This window comes from Mytilus trossulus, unplaced genomic scaffold (assembly GCF_036588685.1).
Source record: "Mytilus trossulus isolate FHL-02 unplaced genomic scaffold, PNRI_Mtr1.1.1.hap1 h1tg000247l__unscaffolded, whole genome shotgun sequence".
NCBI classification, from domain to species: domain Eukaryota; kingdom Metazoa; phylum Mollusca; class Bivalvia; order Mytilida; family Mytilidae; genus Mytilus; species Mytilus trossulus.
Window position 1 is genome coordinate 249934 of NW_026963318.1, and position 20506 is coordinate 270439.

The 20506-nt window shown below is 32.4% G+C and overlaps 2 protein-coding genes across 4 annotated transcripts in view; one reads left to right on the forward strand and one right to left on the reverse strand.

Annotated features, from left to right (window-relative positions):
• Nucleotides 1–211: 211 nt before the first annotated feature.
• LOC134701597 (2-amino-3-ketobutyrate coenzyme A ligase, mitochondrial-like) lies at nucleotides 212–10812 on the reverse strand. The gene is made up of 12 exons (XM_063562739.1): nucleotides 10647–10812; nucleotides 8928–9142; nucleotides 7969–8058; nucleotides 7110–7329; nucleotides 6112–6208; nucleotides 5812–5898; nucleotides 4601–4677; nucleotides 3106–3215; nucleotides 2354–2455; nucleotides 1607–1685; nucleotides 956–1003; nucleotides 212–526 (listed from the first exon to the last, which is right to left on the reverse strand). The coding sequence occupies exons 1-12, from the start codon at nucleotides 10690–10692 to the stop codon at nucleotides 417–419; spliced, it is 1281 nt and encodes a 426-aa protein (XP_063418809.1). The 5' UTR covers nucleotides 10693–10812; the 3' UTR covers nucleotides 212–416.
• A 2421-nt stretch (nucleotides 10813–13233) lies between these two features.
• Nucleotides 13234–20506, forward strand: part of LOC134701642 (condensin-2 complex subunit D3-L-like) — a 56268-nt gene continuing 48995 nt past the window's right edge. For all 3 annotated transcript variants that reach the window (XM_063562775.1, XM_063562776.1, XM_063562777.1), the window contains exons 1-9: nucleotides 13234–13331; nucleotides 14565–14729; nucleotides 15849–15934; nucleotides 16349–16424; nucleotides 17214–17294; nucleotides 17931–18034; nucleotides 18442–18531; nucleotides 19846–19973; nucleotides 20336–20375. In XM_063562775.1, coding sequence (XP_063418845.1) covers nucleotides 13268–13331; nucleotides 14565–14729; nucleotides 15849–15934; nucleotides 16349–16424; nucleotides 17214–17294; nucleotides 17931–18034; nucleotides 18442–18531; nucleotides 19846–19973; nucleotides 20336–20375 — 834 coding nt within the window. In that variant the 5' untranslated portion in view covers nucleotides 13234–13267. The remainder of the gene's footprint in view (nucleotides 13332–14564; nucleotides 14730–15848; nucleotides 15935–16348; nucleotides 16425–17213; nucleotides 17295–17930; nucleotides 18035–18441; nucleotides 18532–19845; nucleotides 19974–20335; nucleotides 20376–20506) is intronic.

The window sequence follows — 20506 nt, forward strand, 5'->3', positions numbered from 1 at the left end:
TCAAATATTGCTCAGGCTAGGAGAGTTGTTTCATTGGCACTCACACCACATCTTCCTATATCTATATAGGAGTAAAACAATTTGTGTTATTTTAGTGATCTTAACATTCAAATGAACATATTTACATAAGATGATCACATCAGTGATATTGCATGTCAGAACAGCAGAGGATGATCTATGGAATGAACAAAACTGTACAGTAACAGTGTCATGAATTGTGGCATAATATCATTGATTGATGAATTATGATTTTTATTTACAGTTTTGAATCTTCACACACCCACTTCTCAGTTAAAATACATATCAGTTCATCATATCAACAGGTTTGTACACTATAAACTGTTTTAATAAAGCATCAAAACCATAGTTCATGTAGACAATAATAACTTTTCAACATTTCAATTATCACTGTTATTTTAATTGATGACTTTGAGTTTTCTGCCGATTTCAACAAAAGCATCCACAGCTCTATCAATTTCTTGCTCTGAATGAGCAGCAGATATCTGTACTCGGATTCGTGATTTTCCTGAAATATAATAAATTAATTTCAATCCTGGTATCTATGATCAGTTTATTTATTTATTAATTGAAGAAGTTTTTCTAGTTTATACCATTTCATTATTTATGTCACACCATGAAGTATATGAAAGCAGGTAATGGTTTTGTTTTGTTTTCTCATTTATGTTATATCTTTTCAAGAATTTGGTTCATAATCTTCCATCCTTCAAAACAAAAATATATCAGTTCCTGTTTACATATTTCAAATTCGATGTAGATATATGCCTTGCCTAATTGTATGGTGCAACGTTTTCAGTCCGTTGTTTAAAAAATATGTTAAGTTAAAGAAAAAACGAAAAAAACATCATGTTACTGTGATGTTTGATTCTTGTAATTAATGTGATTGTCATTGTTTTTTATGCATCAACCCTAAGATATTAAATATGACAAGTCTTACCTTTTGGAACAACTGGATAACTGAATCCTATCACATAGATACCTTTCTCTGAAAAATTCAATGTGAAATGAACAAAGAGCAGTTAATGAATAGTATTTTCAAAGGAAAGATTACATTCTATCGACTCGACAAAGACAACATTGTCTTTGGAACAGTTGTTTTGTTTGTTAAAGTATATTATTTGTCCAATACTAAATATTTGCAGTTAAGAAAAAGATAAAACAATTTTATTTTCTAATCTCACCTAGTTGAAAACTATAGTAAAGTCTATTTTGTTATTTTATTTGTTCATTGAGAAAGACCATTTTTCAAACATGTTCATTACAAAAGAAACACATATTACTTTTCCCCATCTCCATTTTTAATTTTATAGTTTATATACAATACAATCTTGTTTATAATTTGTGAAATTTAATTGACTCATAATATATCAGTTTGCTTCGTTGCTTTGGTAAAGAAATCGCGTAAAGTTCAATAAAACCTTGAATCTATGAATAAACGTTTGTTTTTGGTGTGGAAGACATTGAGGACAGAAGTTGCTATTAATCTAAAAGAAAAAATCACCAACAACAAGCAGGAAAATATAAAACATTTGACTTACATTCAATTTAATAAATAGAAACAATGAAGAAATAATGAATCACATCTTACCCAACATATCATCAGCAAAAGTACTAGCTAACTTGGCATCTCCTAACATAACTGGACAAATGGGATGTCCTGGATCACCCTGCAATACAAACAATGTCTAGTATGTGTGCTTTCTTCGGGCATGCTTAATTGATATCAATGTGGATAAAGGTCAAGTTAGGGATTCATGAATACGGATTTAAATGAGTTTGAATTATTGACTTGCAAGTCAAAGATACATTTGCAATGTTTGGATCATATTTTGACCAAACTGAACCAAACTGACTGCTAATAGTGAAATATAATTTCAATATTCCGTGTTTATAAATGATTGCAACAACATAAAAATTGCATTTTTTTTTCTGCATCGTAAAAAGTCAAATAAGAAAAATACCGAACTCCGAGAAAAATTCAAAACTGAAAGTCCCTAATCAAATGGCAAATTCTAATGATAAAACACATCAAACGAATGGACAACAGTGTCATATTCCTGATTTGGTATACAGGCATTCTCAAATGTAGAAAATGGTGAATTGAACCTGGTTTTATTGCGCTAAACCTTTCACTTGCATGAAAGTTGCATCAAATTCCAAAAAGCTATTGTTCTAAATGTGTAGGCAGCAAAAACATGCTAAAGGGTTAAACAATATATATTCCTATATTCACTAAATTATGCTTGGGCAGTTGCAACAGGTTCATTCAAAGGTCCTCAAACGGACATTATTACCCACAATTTATTTATAGTCATTGATTATAAACATCCCTTACCGATATAGTGAAACCAGCGTCCGTCATTTTAGTCCTAAATCTTACTGTATTGGTCAAAAGCTTCTTCGGTAAATCTGGATTCTGTATTATCAAATCAAAGGCCTGTAAAAGATGATCTAAACATATCAAGATTATGCTGCATATTCAATAAATTTGGTCAAGGTTCACTTATGGCACAAAATGGCCTAAAATATCAACTTTTATCATAAAACACCAAAGAGGTCATAATTTGGTTCGTAAATGGGTCTATTTCAAAAGTCTTGATTTCTTAAAGGTGCCAAAAAAATATGTTTTCGTCTTATTAGTATTGATTTAAAAAAAAACATTAAAAATTTAGGGCCACTTCTAACCCTTCATGAATCTTCGTATCTTGTAATTTGAATAAGACCTACGGATATTTATTGGTGTTTTCCTTATGTTTAACAAATCAACAAAATATAAGATGAACTCATGTGAAAAGTAACTCAAACTTCTTCAGAAACTGTTCTTCACAACGAGTGTTTTCATGTATAAATTGTATCCTCGAAATTAGGTGTGTGTGTGTGTGTGTGTGGCATTTGAAACGTCAACTTTAACAAAACAACAAATACATCTGCTTTTCCAATTTGAAAATGATTTGGCCTTCTTGTTTGTTAGTTACACGTCTTAATTGTATACATTTTTTTCGATAATATGTATCCACATAATTAAAATGTTTAAATATTACTCCTTTATTTACCATACCTACACATGCTTCAACTTCTGTTTATTACCTTGCTAGCACATGCTACTACTGGTGGGGGTAATGTGTTTGAAAACAAGTAAGGTCTGGATCTTTGTCTGAGAAGCTGTACAAGTTCTTTTGGTCCAGAGGTATAACCACCTGTAATGTTAAAGTATGACTATTTTAACCTTTGTTCAAACAAGTTATTAGTATGACGATGGAGTTTTAAAATACATCGTGTGAATCAGATTGTCTGTCCATAAAAGAATAAAATTCTTGTGAACCATCCATGAATTGTATCTAACAACATGCATATATTTGAAACATACCTAATTATAAAAAAAGAAGATGTGGTATGATTGCCAATGAGACAACTCTCCACAATAATTAGACTGTAATTACATGAAAAGAGAGGAAAATTTGACTCCATTTTTTGTATATTTTTTGCCAATTGCAGGACAAAGACACCAAGAGTGCACAAACTGAAATGTCTCGCCTTTTTTACTTATCATTGATATTATGTAGATAGTCCTAAATATAAAGCTCTATTTCAACTGTCATATAAACTTAACATTAACCAAGAAAAATAAACATTGACCAATGAACCATATGAAAATGAGGTCAAGGTCAGATGGATAATGCCAGGCAGACATGTACAGCTAACAATTCGTCCATACAACAAATGAAGTTGACCTATTGCTCATAGATTAAAGAAAAACCGACCCAAACACAAAAACTTAACACTGAGCAATGAACCGTGAAAAGGAGGTCATGGTCAAATAAAACTTGCGCAACTGGCAATTATATCATAAAATATTTCCATACACCAGATATAGAATTTGAAAAAAAAGACCGAAACTCAAAAACTGAACTTTGACCACTGAACCATGAAAATAAGGTCAAGGTCAGAAGACGTCTGCCAGCTAGACATTTACATCTTAAATCATTCCATACACCAAATATAGTAGACCTATTGCATACAATGAAAGAAAAACAGACCAAAACACAAACACTTAACTCTAACCACTGAACCATGAAAATGAGGTCAAGGTCAGATGACAACTGCCAGTAAGAATACCTCACAGTCCTTCTATACACCAAATATACAAGACCTATTTCTTATAGTATCTGAGTTATGGACTTGACCACCAAAACTTAACTTTGTTCACTGATCCATGAAATGCGATCGAGGTCAAGTGAAAACTGACTGACGGGCATGAAGACCTTGCAAGATACGCACATACCAAATAAAGTAATCCTATTACTTATAATAAGAGAGAATTTAACATTACATAAATTCTTAACTTTTTTTCAGGTAGTCACTGAACAATGAAAATGAGGTCAAGGACACTGGACATGTGACTGACGGAAACTTCGTAACATGATGTTTCTATATACAAAGTATGAAGCATCTAGGTATTCCACCTTCTAAAATATAAAGCTTTTAATAAGTGAGCTAATACCGCCGCCGCCGGCGAAACACTATCCCATTGTCGAGCTTTCTACAAATAATGTCGAAGGCTCGACAATAATTAAATGCTTACCCGCAGCACCTCCCATGGCTTTACCGAGAGTTGAGTTTATGATATCAACTTCCAATCCAAAATGCTCATCAGTTCCTCTAAAAATAATGTTTCTAATTAAAACAGTACAAACCAAATGTGTAGATCAAAACGTACATGAAATGATAGATACCGCGTATACATCGACGAGATAGTAAAATAATAATAGACAATTTACCGTGGATGACATCTTAAAAACTGCAGGTTCTATAAAAATTTGACCGATTTAAAAAAAAAATACAATCAAATAATTCGTGTTGCCGTAATTTGTCAGTTTGAAGTAGAAATTCTCCATGTCGAACAGACCTTCTTGATCCATTGTTCCTTCCCAGATCGTTGCAATTCATGGACTTAAGGGCATACGATACAGTTACAGGGGAGGTAATGACGTTGCTAACGTAAAATGGTATTTTCGCGACGTCAAACTGTGACATATCGGGATAAGATGCATTTTTCGACTGATTTTTATCATTCAAACTGATTTAATTTGAAAACGAGTTCATGGACCCCTATTTTTCAAAACAGCAATTCATTTCATTTTCCAGGGAGATTATGTGACCCAAATTTTATAAAACTGTAAATAGAGATTTTTTTTTAAATTTTGATAAACATGCAGCAAAAAAAGACGTATTTTCCTCAAGTCATGAACATTTGATAAATATGAGTTATTTCTGAATAAAAAATGCATAATTTTTTAGAATACTTATAAAATACAAAAATTACCGATTATTTAACAAAAAACAATTTGTGTTTATCTTTTATTACAAAAGAGTTATGTCTTTCTTTCGAAAAAGAAATTGCGGCCACAAATCTGAATTTTGAGCAAATATACAAAATTTCGACCTAATTTAACAAAAAGAAAAGTAGCACATGAAGGTATATTTTTTATTACATATTTGATTTAATCAGATAAAAAATAGCCTATATGCAAATTTTCACGAACTTGTAAATACAGGATCAAAACTGTATCGTATGCCCTTAATAGCTTTGTCAGTCAACGTGTCGTCCGTCCGTTTTATGACTATGCCAATTAAAATAACAGATTTTTTGTGTCTATAATTATAGAGCGAAATAGAAAGCAGTCATTCTAATGGTGACCACATTCCATATGTGGCCAAGAAAACAATTGTTTATCGTTTCTTAATCTTTAACTTATGATAAATAGTGCCAGTCATAAAGACAGCAATCATTACCTGCCGGTTGGTCCAAAAAATCCTGTTCCATGACATTCGTCGATGAAGACCAAGGCTCCATACTCGTTTCCAAGTCTTGTTATGTCACTGCAATAAAAAAAATCATGCCCGGTACATAAAAAAAAAAGATCGAAAGATTTCGTTAAGATTTCATAATATCCTAAACTTAAGAACTAGTAATTGAAAAATGTTATGAATTTACAGCATAGCTGTTAAAAGTTTGGTGAAAAGGGGTGTATGACAAGAAAATAATGCATTGGACTGAAAGTGCTTCTATAATATAACTGTGGGGAAACTCACGGCAACGGTGCGACGCTGCCATCCATACTAAATACACCATCAGTGGCTATCAGCTTTTTGTGACAGGAGGATGCGTCCTTCAAGTTTTGTTCAAGATCTGAAAATAAAAATATCACCAATGAATTTTTTACCCAATCGGTACAGAAGATTTTGATTTGTGTTACCTATTGCATCTACAGTTCCGACAGTCGGTAATAGGGTGTGCAAATATAGTTCAGAAAAATGTACATTAGATTGTTAAGCAACCTACTTTACTATTTTACTCATTAAAAAAAATTTTAATGTTGTATGTTTATTTTTAAATAATTACAAAATGTTGAATGAAATGTGAAGCAGTAGGAATGCTAAATATCGTGATGATCGAAGTTTGACTATCGTCAAATATTGTAATGATCGAAAATAAACTCATCATAGATACCAGGACTAACTTTTGTATGTACAAAAGTATCATCAGTGACGCTCGAATCCAAAAAAGTTAATGAGGACAAAATAAAGTTCGAAGTTGAAGAGCATTGAGGACCAAAATTCCTAAAGGTTTTGCCAAATACTGCTAAGGTAATCTATGCCTGAGGTAGAAAAGTCAATTGGTATTTCAAAAATTCTAAATCTTGTAAACAGTTAGTTTATTAATATAACCATATCAATGATAATTCATGTCAGCACAAACTGAGTGCTGACTACTTGGCTGGTGATACCCTTGGGGAAATAAATCTCCATCAGTAGTGTCATCGACCCAGTGCATCGACCCAGTGGTGTTAAATAAACTCATCATAGATACTAGGACAAAATTTTGTATATACGCCAGACGCGCGTTTCGTCTACAAAAGACTCATCAGTGATGCTCGAATAAAAAAAAAGGATCGTGAAATGTCGTGATGATCGAAGTGTGACTTATGTTCAAATATCATTATGATTGAAGTTTGGCTTATGTTCAAATATCGCGATGATCGAAGTTTGACTATCGTTAATTATCATGATGATCGAATTTTGGCACTTACCTTTCATATCTGTGTGTTTATATCTGAATCTTTTAGCTTTACATAGACGTATTCCATCAATAATAGATGCATGGTTTAATTCGTCTGATATAACAGCATCTTCAGGTCCAAGCAATACCTCAAAAAGGCCGGCATTTGCATCAAAGCAACTAGCGTATAAAATGGTGTCCTCTTTCTTGTGGAATTTTGAGATTTTATCTTCAAGTTCTTTGTGCAGATCCTGCAATACACAGTTTAATTTCTCGTCAGATTAGTATGTTGACATCTATCACTGTTATATAGGCTACGTCAGTTGGTCTTTCATGGATAGTTGTTTCATTGGCAATGATCATATCTTCTTATTTTTAAATTTAACTTCAATATAAAAAGAAGATGTGGTATGATTGCCAATGAGACAAATATCCACAAAAGACCAAAATGACACAAACATTAACAATTATAGGTCACCGTACGGTCTTCAACAATGAGCAAAGCCCATATCGCATATAGTAAGCTATAAAAGGCCCCAGTTGGTTTTGTTCCCTTCTTTTGTTATAGTTCAAGTTATGAAAATCACTTGACCTATAGTAACAAATCATAAGTTGTGAAGATTTGAAACACAAGGTTAAGAACTTCCTTTATCAATACATTCTTTGAGTTTAGACTTGTATTTCAATATTCTATGTTTTATTGACGCAATCAATGTATAAAAGAATATCTTGTGAATTTCAAAATTTTAGCCACGAGAGAATGCTTTCATACAAACTTTTTTTCTGTTTCTGTTTGTTCTATGTGATATAGTGAAGTGAAGAATGATTATTATTATTACTTATAGTTTGTTTGTTCTTTTCTTTATGGAAAAGTGAAATATTAAACCTACTTGTGTACCGCATATAAATCGGACAGAGCTGAGGCCAGCGCCGTGTGTGTCAAGTGCTGTCTTCCCGGCTTCAATAACTTCAGGGTGGCTCTAGAATTTACAGAAATAACAAATATTTCATTTACAAGCAACGAAGAATCCACTAAAAAAAACGGTTGAAAAAGAAGCAAAAGGGAAAAAAATGACAGAAAATGAGGTATATACATAAATATACGTTGCATCAACGTATTTTATTGTATAGCAATATAATATTCCCCACAGAACGTAACCAAAAGTTAGCGTGCAATAAATTCTAATATTGCACTAGTGCAATAAATCTTCAAAATTCATGACGTCATCAATGTTTAAATCTTAGTTTAAACCAAGTTTTACTTTCAAATATTATATTGCTATACAATAAAAGGGTTATTGCATGAATATTGGTGAATATTGTCCCTCGTAGAACATATATTGCACTCGCAAGCTCGTGCAATATAAAATTCTACTCGGGACAATATTCTCCAATATTCATGCAATAACCCTATAATATTAACACCATCATGAACACTGCCGTTTTAACATCCGTGCAATCTTCATGAAAATTTATACTAGTTATTCAAATAAAAAATGTTACATAAACAGAAAGAGCAATATTCATGTCTGTTCCATAATATTTATCTATGAGAATACATTAAACAACATCAATGTTTTGTAATATTTTTGCAACTTCACAAAAAGAAAAATATCGACCATGACATTTTTATATATACTAAAACGGGTCTAATCCCAACATATTGTGTGTAAGTGACAAGTTATACTTTTTGGGCCGTGTTATGTTGTTTGTTTGTTTGTTTGTTGTTTGTTTGTTTGTTTGTTATATTTTGGGATAAATCAGTGTAGGTTGCTGGTATAGTCTATAACAACTACCACTAGTTTTGTGATTTCTGTTATCCAATATTATAAATATGCAATTAACATACAGACAAACCAAGGTAGTTGTTTGCACAGAAATTGAGTATGTCTGCTTGAGATCCCGCTACGTGAATTGTAGGGCCTTGTTTAGAAGTGATGACACGTTCTCCCTTCCAAGTCCCGGCATCTTTTATGCCCTCTAGTTCATGTTGCAGGTCTTGTTGTACGGCAGCTGCAGCTTGTGTAGATCTCTTTCTGGTAAAATATTTTAAAGCGCGATGATCTGTTGTGAAAACAAACAAAGGTAGAAGTATTTTAGAATATATGTATGTACTTATATGTCTCTTCACGTAGGATTCAGCCACAATTTGGTTTGACTAAATTTTCCCACGGAGTTGTTAAATGATAAAAGGGAAGGAATAAAACAAAATGACAATGCATGTATTTCATCAGATTGTGAAGTATGCATAGTTGATTAATTACAGCAGATTTCAGTGAGTATGTAGCTAAAGGTAATATCTTTAGTTAGCTTGCTTGTTAGCTGAACCGTGAAGTCATTGTTAGGTTATGTAAACTACCCTCCTTTAATAGTAGACTAGCCCAACAGATAACCAATCTATCTCTCTGTAGGACTAAGCTACTTTAAAAGGAGGGTAGTATACCTTACCTAACAATGACTTCACGGTTCAGCTAACAAGCAAGCTAACCAAAGATATTAGCTACATACTCACTGAAATCTGCTGTAAGGGTTTGTGTAATGATTGAATGGTTACGTTTTCCCAAGCATTATTTGCTTGTCGTGACGATACTTCAAGAGACATCCTGGTCACATCCATAACTTTATTGGGCACTAGCTAAATGTCGGAATATCACCATTGTTTCTACTAATCGTCTGTCTTTTTTTACGCTAAATTTCGCTAATATCCGTTTGTTGAATATTACATCATCTGCGCTCCGGAATAAAACGATCATATTTTATCGAATAAAACATAATAGTTGTGTATCTTATTAACATTAGCATGCTTTATGCATGTATAGTATATAGGTCTACTCAACCATGACAAATGTTTAAACTTTTCCATATTCGTATAGTAGAAAATATCACAATATTTAATTCAATGATTTCAGAGAAGGTAAAACATATTGTGACGGATTTAGCGATTGTGTCTAACAAGCATGAAACGTTTGACAGCTGTTGACAGACATATAAAAACATAAATACAAATATACAATATTTATTTTCATTTCTGACTTCATATTATATAGTGTAAGAGCTATTTTATAAATCCCTGTATGAATACGCATTTAAAGAAAGTAATTAAGAAATGTCTTTGTTGTGACTTGTGATTTAAATTCCATGTTGACCTTGGTTATATAATTACAAGTTTTTTTTATACACGAATGTATAGCGTATAAATTGCCAAAATATGTACGTACACCTATATATGAAAATAGAAGAAAAAAAGCATTCACACCTCATTTCAGAGAAAAAGGTTATAGGTTAACATATATGTATAAAGAAAGTACTGCATATCTGCGTTTCTTTTGTGCATACGTGGAAAAAAGCTAAATGAAAGTTTCAGTTTGTGCTATAAAAAAAACTTTAACGCTACATAATTTATTCTGCAATCGAAACAGGACTGAATGAAACTGTTAACCACCAATAGCTCGTTCTGTTAACTTCCGAGTGGAGTCAAAGAATTGTGGAAATGTACCACAAATTAATGAATTATTCTACCCTATGGTTATATACAATTTTATGTTTTTAAAAAATAGAGTAGACTTACTGTGACGTTTAGATATTTTAAGTACAAAATCCCCGATTCTTTCCATTGTACAATATGGTTAATGACAACAGCCTGTTGGAGGTGTGTGACATTCAACCAATCCGATAAAGGAATATCTAAATATGTATTTTATTTATGGTTCACTACATGTTCTTTGAAACGCTTCGTTTACTTGTCATTAAAGGAAAGTTTGGACTTGCGCATTACGTTTACTTGTAGGGCATTTTTCAAACATGCATGCCGAAGTCAAGTTAAATTAACTCTACTGAGATTTAAGTGTTCAAATTTTTATAAAAAATTGAACTAATGATTTTTCATTGTATAAAAAGATAGAAAATGCTTTGACTTATTTTGTATTTTTGTTCTCAGTTAGATACGCAGTTTAGTTTTTGTTATTTGTAAATAAGATCACATTAGACATGGCGAACAGAAGATATGTACATAGCATTTGACTGTATATGTCTTTGATTCAACCTTACTGCATGCTTTCAGCGTTTATAAACCCATATACAGGATATTTAATGAAAATAAAAGGTGTGCATTTTCAACATAAAACACTTAATACCCAACCTACGTTGCCCCGTCAGTTTTGCAGGACTCAGTCCAAACTATTCCATGATCCCTGCAGTTATATGTTTAGCATCGAAAATATAACATCAACACGTGTGGGAAATACATTTCCTGTAGACATATATTGAATGGAGTCACGATACTGAAGCCTTCGTGGTTGGTGTTAACATTTAGGCTCAGTCTGTATTTTAGCCAGTTTTTGGTGAAGCCTTCGTCGTCGGTGTTTAAATTTAGGCTCAGTCTGTATTTAAGCCAGTTTTTGGTAAAGCCTTCGTCGTTGGTGTTAACATTTAGGTTCAGTCTGTATTTAAGCCAGTTTTTGGTGAAGCCTTCGTCGTCGGTGATTAAATGTATGCTGAATCTATATTTAAGCCAGGTTTTGGTGAAGCCTTTGTCATTGGTGTTAACATTTAGGCTCAGTTTGTATTTAAGCCAGTTTTTTGCTGAAGCCTTCGTCATCGGTGTTAACATTCAGGCTGAGACTACATTTAGGTTCAGTTTTTGGTGAAGCCTTCGTCATTGGTGTTAACATTTAGGCTCAGTCTGTATTTAAGCCAGTTTTTGATGAAGCCTTGAAGCTTCGTCGTTGGTATTAACATTTCGGCTGAGTCTGTATTTAAGCCAGTTTTTGGACATTGTAACTTTGTCAAACTTCATAGAGTTTTACGAAACTACAGCATACTCCTGATGACAAAAAGACAGCATATATACAAAGCAGTGTGTGGTTAAAAGATTCCAAACTTAGAAAACTCTTGCAGGTCTAAATATTCATAGAATTTTACAACTTGGACAGACATTTCTTCGTAATCCATCTAGAGTGATCAACTAAATCCAATTTCGCCAGTTTATTTATTTTGTCACGATTTGGCGATATTGTCAAAATTCCTCATATAATTTGAAATAGTTGTAGATTTTGCAAATGTCTGTATATAAATATGCTTATAATTCATTTTTAACAAAGTTTCAGGATTTTAGTGGGAAAACGGCATTTGGTGCGGTATATTTATCAAGCTTAAAAAAATCATCGTATACTTTTCATTCATTAAATTTGGAACAAATAATCTCCATCCGTAATCAAAACTAGTAATGTCATTTTGAAAAGGAGGGATTAATGACTGAAATGTCCTCGCTTTATGTTGAATCAGTTCAAATCGTGAAAAAACGGCAGTCGAAAATGCATCTTAGTCCCTTTCTATATATAAGCCTATACAGTTGATAACTTCTACGTTATTTGATCTCTGCGATTTGTCTCAATAGCAATCATACGAAATCTTCTGCTTATTTTGAAAACAAGCAGTGGAGGATCCAGAAATTTTCATAAGTCGGGCCTACTGGCTGCCTAAGAGGGGGGCCGCTCCAGTCATGCTTCAGTGATTCCCTCAATAATCAACCATTTTCCCAAGAAAGGGGAGGTGGGGTGACCCCCCCTGAAAACCCCTTTAAATCTGCCTCTGACAAGTATTCACCTCATGGTATTGAATGTGGTCCTATCCATTTTCTTATTTTATCTTATATTACCTTAGATTTATCATATTTGGTAGTTCTAACCTGTCGTTTTACCCAGATGTTTCTTTTATATCTGATCGAATGAATCATGTTACTATGACTTGGCGTGTTTTAATTTTGTTAACATAAATGAGCCACATATCAAGTGTCATTGCCGGTTCTGATGCGTCTTATTTGTAGAGTTTCAATAGTCATCTCAAATTTATGCGCTTTCTTATATATTTTTTTTTTCCATTTTTTTTCAAATTAAGAAAAATATTTAAAAAATTAATGAAAAATTCTTTTTCATTCTTTTTCATGAATGATCACGATCACGATTTTTAAAATTAAATCTTGAATTCATCTTGAAAGGGAGCACAGACACTTGTCTCAGAAAAAAATCTTATAGACCTTAATATACGTGTTATATTAAGGTATATATAAAAAAAATAATCTAAGACAAGGGAGGGCTTCTATAAATTCTGATCATTTCCGAAACATATACCCGTCAGTCAGTCCCGATTTAGAATATACCGGAAGTAAATGTTTGGCGGAAAATTCAAAACATGGCGGACTTAGAACGAACCTTAGAAGTTTTTGCAAAATTAACCTTACAGAACTTTACAAATGGTAAACAATTCAGAATAACAATATTTGAGATCTTTTGAATACAAATTTCCTTATAAAGAAATCTTTTGTGAAACATTTTAATACTTTTAAGAGGTAGAAAACGTAACTCACAAACAAGACCCCTAAATATTTCATTTCAAGAACGAAGTGGATGCAATAAAATACATTTTTTTTTATTAAGATCTTGGATTTATTAGAAAAAAATGTCTAATACTGGTTCAAATCACCGTTTGCACAAACAATACACTTTAAGAGACTTCTTTGTTGTGGTCAACACAGCTTGAGCCTTCGCTTCAACGCCCTTATAGACGTATTTACACAAATTTGTTAGCCATTACCTTGAATCACACAGGTTCCAGTAAACTTTGACATAACAATACCAAAAATTTGAGGTCACAATAAAAAAGCGATTGTTGAAACCGTACTTTCCAGAACTGTTGTATTGTCTTAACCATGATTGTTTTGATGTTTACATGTATCAGCCGCTTTTGTTAACCAAAGTTAAAGGATCATAATTTGAAAGTTCTTCTTTTTATTTGCAATATTTATACTTTGTCTTTAGTCCCCCAAACCTACATGTAAGTCAGGTATATTACAAACGTCAATAGGTTATTCGGAGGCGATCTAAGGTCATTTGGAGACAAAATTCTGCTAAATATCAAAAGTGTAAATACTTTTATGCCAATAATAATTTAAAGGAATCAATTTGGTTCCCATAAACAAAATTTTAACATCACAATTCGGATGCCAATAAGAATCCCTTTGATTGTTCAATGTATGACAATAAAAGATGTTGATCAAGTTTTGCAGTGATATTATTAGAATTCTAAATAAATGATATATATACATGTACATATTTGTGCAATGGTTAAAGATTTACAACTCATTGGAACCTTTTACCATGGTCAAAATCAGAAGTCTGACATGAATAGGTATCTACGATTTGCAGCATCAACAACAAGAAGTTGTGTACCCATTTGTAAAACATTGAAGAAAGATTTAGGGGCAAACATTTACAACATAGAAATTGGTTTAAATGACTTGAAATGTAAAATTTCATGATAACAGACTGTGCAATTTGCATATATATGCAACATGCATCTTTCTATTTTAGATGAAAAGCAATGTTTTGATTCGATTGTAAACTACAAAATGATTTCAAACAGGATTATTTGCGTTAATTAAATGCTGCTGCCTTTGGTTATCAATATTAAAACTGATTTCTTTTAACAGATTGGGTAAAATCTATATGGGATAATGACTTCACAGAAATAGATCCTTTAGACCTTGCTGTAGAGGGTGAATTAGAAGATAATGGATATCATACAGTTACATTTAGGATACTACAGACTGTTTTTGAAGACTGGAAGTCAAACAAAGAAGGAAAAGATGGAGAAGGTGGATTACAATTCATTAATACACCAGATAGGAAAAATGACAACATATTTTTGCAATATTCAATGAAAGAAAAAACAAGACTTGGACTTAAATCTGGCATCATGGATTTAAAAAAAATATTTTTGAGCCTTTAAAATATAAGGCACATATCCCTCTGAAATGACCATTGACCAAAAAAATCTTGGAGGGGTTGGCACTCATAGTTACCAAAATTGATCATGTTGGTGACACTCAAAAAAATTATTCCACAAAAAGACTTAGGTGTTATAGTCTCAGATACATGTATGGAGGAAACTTACCTAAATTACTCCACAAAAGACACAATAGACCCCTTTCGAGTTCATCCCTCACCGAAAAAAACTCGTCAGTTATACACACCTTTATGACGTCATTTACCAGATAGATGGGGTCGCCTGTATCCCTGCACTATTTACGTTCATCAAGCGTCTTAGTGATCGTCATTGTGTAGGATAAACTAGAAATAATGGTTGTTCTGTCAATTCTCTAATGACAGCAGTGCTGGTTGTCAATTTTGAGAATTCAATTTGCCGAATAATTCGTACAATATGGAATTATAGTTTTCCAACCACTTGCTCAACATTGGAACGGAAGTGATGACGCCCCTAAACGCACAAATGACGGTGATAAAGGCGCGTATAATTGACGAGTTTTTTCTGGTGAAGGATGAACTCTGAAGTGGTCTATTGGTGAATAGTTTGGTGTTTTAGCATGTTTAGTCTTAGATATGGATTGTTTAAGCCCAATTACTGTAAACCAACTTATTTTCGCGAGCGATTTATTTTCGCGACTTTCGAGAGTAGAAAAATAACGCGAAAATAAATCGTCGCTAATATGAAAAACGCTGTTGTTACCTTATTAAATACACCAAGTCAGCTGGAAAATGATGAAATTAAATAGCCGCGAAGTGGACTAGAAGGGATCAAACGCGAAATATAGTATCCGCGAAAATAAGTTGGTTTACAGTATATGAAGGAATTCATTATGTTCTGGACCTATGAATGTTGAAAATTTGTATATCAAGTTCAACTTCATGGTCACTTACCATGCTTATTTTATTATTTTTTTATTGTTATAATCTGTTTATTTATTATTTTTCAGGATTCTGGAGCGTTCTGGTTGAAAATGACATTTCACATAAAAGTTTGATAGCATTGTTTGCATATTTGATGGAAATAGGAAATAAGGTAGGTTAGAATTTTGTTCAATTTGATATAACAAAAAGCTGTAAATGTGTGCTTACTGTACAAAGAAGCCCCTTTTAGCTCAAATACGAATATTTTTTATTACATACAATGTAATATTTGGCCTCTTGTGAGGAGTTGTCTTATTGGCAATCAGACCACATCCTTTTTTTAAATGAAATGACAAATTTTCCCCACCCTGTTGAACCCAACTTTGAATAAGAATTTTTAATTTTAATTATGAAAATTATGTTTACACAGGGATTAGATTATTTTTTTGATAAAATACTCCTTACTTTGTAGAAATAAAAAAATTAAATGCATTTATGAGAATGAACATTTCTGTTTTTTATTGAAAATCTAACACCACTTCTGTATTAATATGTACATTGTATGTATATGATTTGTATTTTACAGAAAACATCAGGTTCTACAAAAAAAGAAGCAGGAATTTTATCTGCATCATGCTACATCAAGATGCTAAGTATACCAGGTACAGTACGTTTTAAGTCTTGTTACGATAATTGTTTGACACTACTATCCCGCATCTTATATCCTTTAGTCGTGAATTAATCAATCGATAGGTACAGCTACCTCATGAATCCTTTCATCTTTTACCACACACTTTAATCAGAGGGGCCTCAGTGGTCAAGTGGTCTAAATAGTTCTACTTTAATCACTAGCTAGTCAACACTTAGGTTGTTAGTTCTAGGCCCGTTTGTGCTGCTGCACTCTACTTCAATCTTAATTGACTAAGATTGTCAGTTTTCCTGACGAATGTCAGTGTGTTTTTCTGTGCACTCCAGCTTCCTCCTCCAAAAAAAATGGCCGCCACGAAATAGCTAAAAAAAGTAGTGTTAAAACACCAACAATCAATCAATCACTTGTATCAGTCTGTTACCCTTCAATGTGTCCACCAGTAAATTGTATACATGAATATTCTGTTTTCAGGTGCTATTGATAAAATATAATACACATGTAAATTTCAAAGTTCAAATATTTATACTATTTTGCTTAATTGGTCAGGCATCTTTGTAAATTTATATATTTGTATAATATATCAAAATTGTTTTAAATGAATAACATATTTCCTTAAATATTTACAGCATTAATTTCCAGGGATGGAATGTAGTTGCCTTTTGGGTGGTTTAAACTGCAATAAAAAGTTCATGTCTTTTCAGAACCCACTACTATCATGACTATTTACTCTATAAAAAAAAATTCTACTAGCCAGCTTGACCACTGATTAAAAGATATTAACACAGTATATTTTATTTCACAGGAAGTATAGCTTTCAAGGTGTTTCATCCAGTTTTATATGAAAAGGCTGTAGATATAATAAAAACCATCAATACTTTAGGAGGTAAGAGATAATCTTGTAATAATACATACACAGACATCCAGATACCTTTGTTTAAGTTACCTCTACCGTTACCAAGAGTAAACCTATGTGAAAGATTATTTGTCCAATAAATGCTTAGGATATCGCATATAGATAAGGTATCATATATTGCAGGATATCCAATGTCAGCTTTATCAACTTTCAGGCATTAGAAAATTCTTGCTCAATTTAATAACATATATTATAAACAGATTATGCCACCAATCAACCAATCAATCATGTAATATTCATATTAGGGCTATTCCAGAAAAAAATGTATGGGGGGGTTGGAAGGCAGTTGTTGTCAGCAACCGCCACCCAGACAATTGTAATTGAGAATTATAGTGCATTACTGTGTGAAAAGTTGCTCGAATACCCATCACCCATGTAATATTAATACAATGTGCCTTCCACCCCCGCCCCCCGCCCCCCCTACATTTTTTTCTGGAATAGCCCTTACCAGATTGTCACTTTATAACAAAAATAATAGTTTTGCTTTACATATATATATGACTTAATTTTTCTTTCATTTTTAAACAAATCAAATCTGAATAGATCATCAGTCACACAATAGTTTTAAAGGAAATTATGCATGATATTTTCATTATAATTTTCAAGCTGGTAGTAAAAGGAAGAGAAGTGTATCACCAGCACCAAGCCAGAAAGGTAAAAGAGGCAGAGGAAATAAAACCAGGAACCAGGATCCTACTCTTAACCTTCAGGTACCTTTAGTCTTGTCTTTTGTGTCTAAATGGTCTATAGATTGATGATAAATTTGTAGTTGATATTGTAGGGAGAGTGTCTTAAGATAAAACTGCCTTCAATTCATCACCACACCACAGGATAGATATGCATTCAAGTATGGTTTTGTAAGTTTTCAAGTGATAAGAAGACAATTGAATCGACACATTTAAAATCAATCTTCAATTCTCATTCACACTATGCTACCCTACTGTCATCCAATTTTACAAAAAACTTGCCTTAAAGTTTGCGCTTCTTAGGAATATTGTTTAAACAAAAAAATATCCCAATGAATTAATTTAAATTACAACCCACAGAATTTTAACCCCACAGAAAAGTTTTCCAGTATATACATGTAGCAGTAATATTATTTAATTTAATTTTGTAGGATTTTGGAAGTGATGATGATGAGAGTATAGAGGAACTGGCTCCACAAGAAATCTCAGGATTCAGAAAATTGTTAGAAGCTTTGTTAAAGGTAATGGAAAAAAATCATTGATAGGACAATAATAATTGTAAGTTGACTGCTTAATATTCAGTGGCAAGACAATAATGATATAATAAGACAACCAAAAACAAGGTTAAAAAAGATGAATCAAATGTTTCATAGCCATTTTAATTCAGTTCTTTAATTTATGATAATTTATCGCACACATAAGATGAAAATATATCATTTTGATTTTTGATAAGCATTAGGAACAGTTTTGATTTTATAGTATTTGTCACTTTTAGTGCAAGTGTTGACTTTTATTCATGAGTATTGAGATATTTTTTCAGGCTGATATTAGAAGATACCACTATTTAAACTTGGTTAGTGACATTCCTTTAGAAACAAATCTGCAGAAATGATAATTGGTTCTTTATGTTAGGTTTTATTGATGTTTGCTTGAAGTGATTAATAACCTAAGGCCAAATAAATTAGTATGTGTGGTTCCAGTTACATCTGGAAAAAAAATAAGGGTAGGTAGGTAGGGATTTTTTTTTATTTTATGGTGGTTTTTTTTACATGGAGTCTATGGGAGCAACATTCTGACTTTAACAGTGCTTAATGAAAAATGACAATAAAATCTTTAGGGTAGGCAATTTTTAAGCCGAAAAAGTAGGGACGGTAGGGTTACTGGAACCACACATATATTTTTATTTGGCCTAACACCCTCACAAAGTCTACATATAAATGGTACTGTATGGACCAGTAGAACTCTGTTGACTGTACAGACAAACCTGGATTTAAAGATCACCCTCAGAAAACATTCCTTATAAGAGAAGTAACTTTTATTTGACTGTTGAAAATGCATATCTATCACAATAGCTTAACAAGAAGATCACAATATAGGTTTTCTCTTAAAAGAGGTTGACCTTTCTTGCTACAAAAAAATAGCAAGACAAACTAGTTGGAAAGTTAATTGTTTGTTCTTTGGACTACTAGATTAAAGGTGAACTGTTTGGTTGTCTAGTTTATGCATGGATTGTAATACAGTTAATCTATTTGTAGGATTTGATAAGTTTGTTAGAGATGACCTCCCTACGCCAGTCGTGAACTGTTTGATTGTCTAGTTTATGCATGGATTGTAATAAAGTTAATCTATTTGTAGGATTTGATAAGTTTGTTAGAGACCACCTCCCTACGCCAGTCGTGAACTGTTTGATTGTCTAGTTTGTCCATGAATTGTAATAAAGTTAATCTATTTGTAGGATTTGATAAGTTTGTTAGAGACCACCTCCCTACGCCAGTCGTGAACTGTTTGATTGTCTAGTTTGTCCATGAATTGTAATAAAGTTAATCTATTTGTAGGATTTGATAAGTTTGTTAGAGACCACCTCTCTACGCCAGTCTGAATCATCAGCCTATCATACTGTCCAGATCCTAGCCACACTCACCAGACAGGACACAGATACATATGATGGAAAATTTGATCAAGGGTATAAATTTTCAAATAGTATAACTGCGAAAGAAAATTATTTTGCTGATTTGTTGTCTGTTTAATTGTTTACATTGATTTTCCTCACTCTATATAATTTGAATAATTTAATATAATGAAAAATATAAATTTAACTGGAAAAGAATATACGATAACATAGTAGCTGTGGTGAATTTAAGATTTAATATCACTTTTGAGAAGTATTGAATTTTCAACATAAATCATATTTGAAAGTTGAATCTCTGATATTTGATTCATAACTATTAAGCATTATAAAAAGAATTGGTAAAATTTCAGATAATATTTTTACAATGTAATGCTTATATTTTCTAATACTTGTAAATTGTTATTTATTATTAATAGGACAATTCAAAGGTTGTCACTGCCAGGACTTGCTTATAGGGTAAGTTAATGGCTCAGAAGATTTTTTGAAAATCTCAATCAGTTCTGATTACATTATTTACATGCAACATTATACAAATATAGCCTTTGTATGAGGTCGATACAAGGATATATTGACCTGAAAGAAGTATA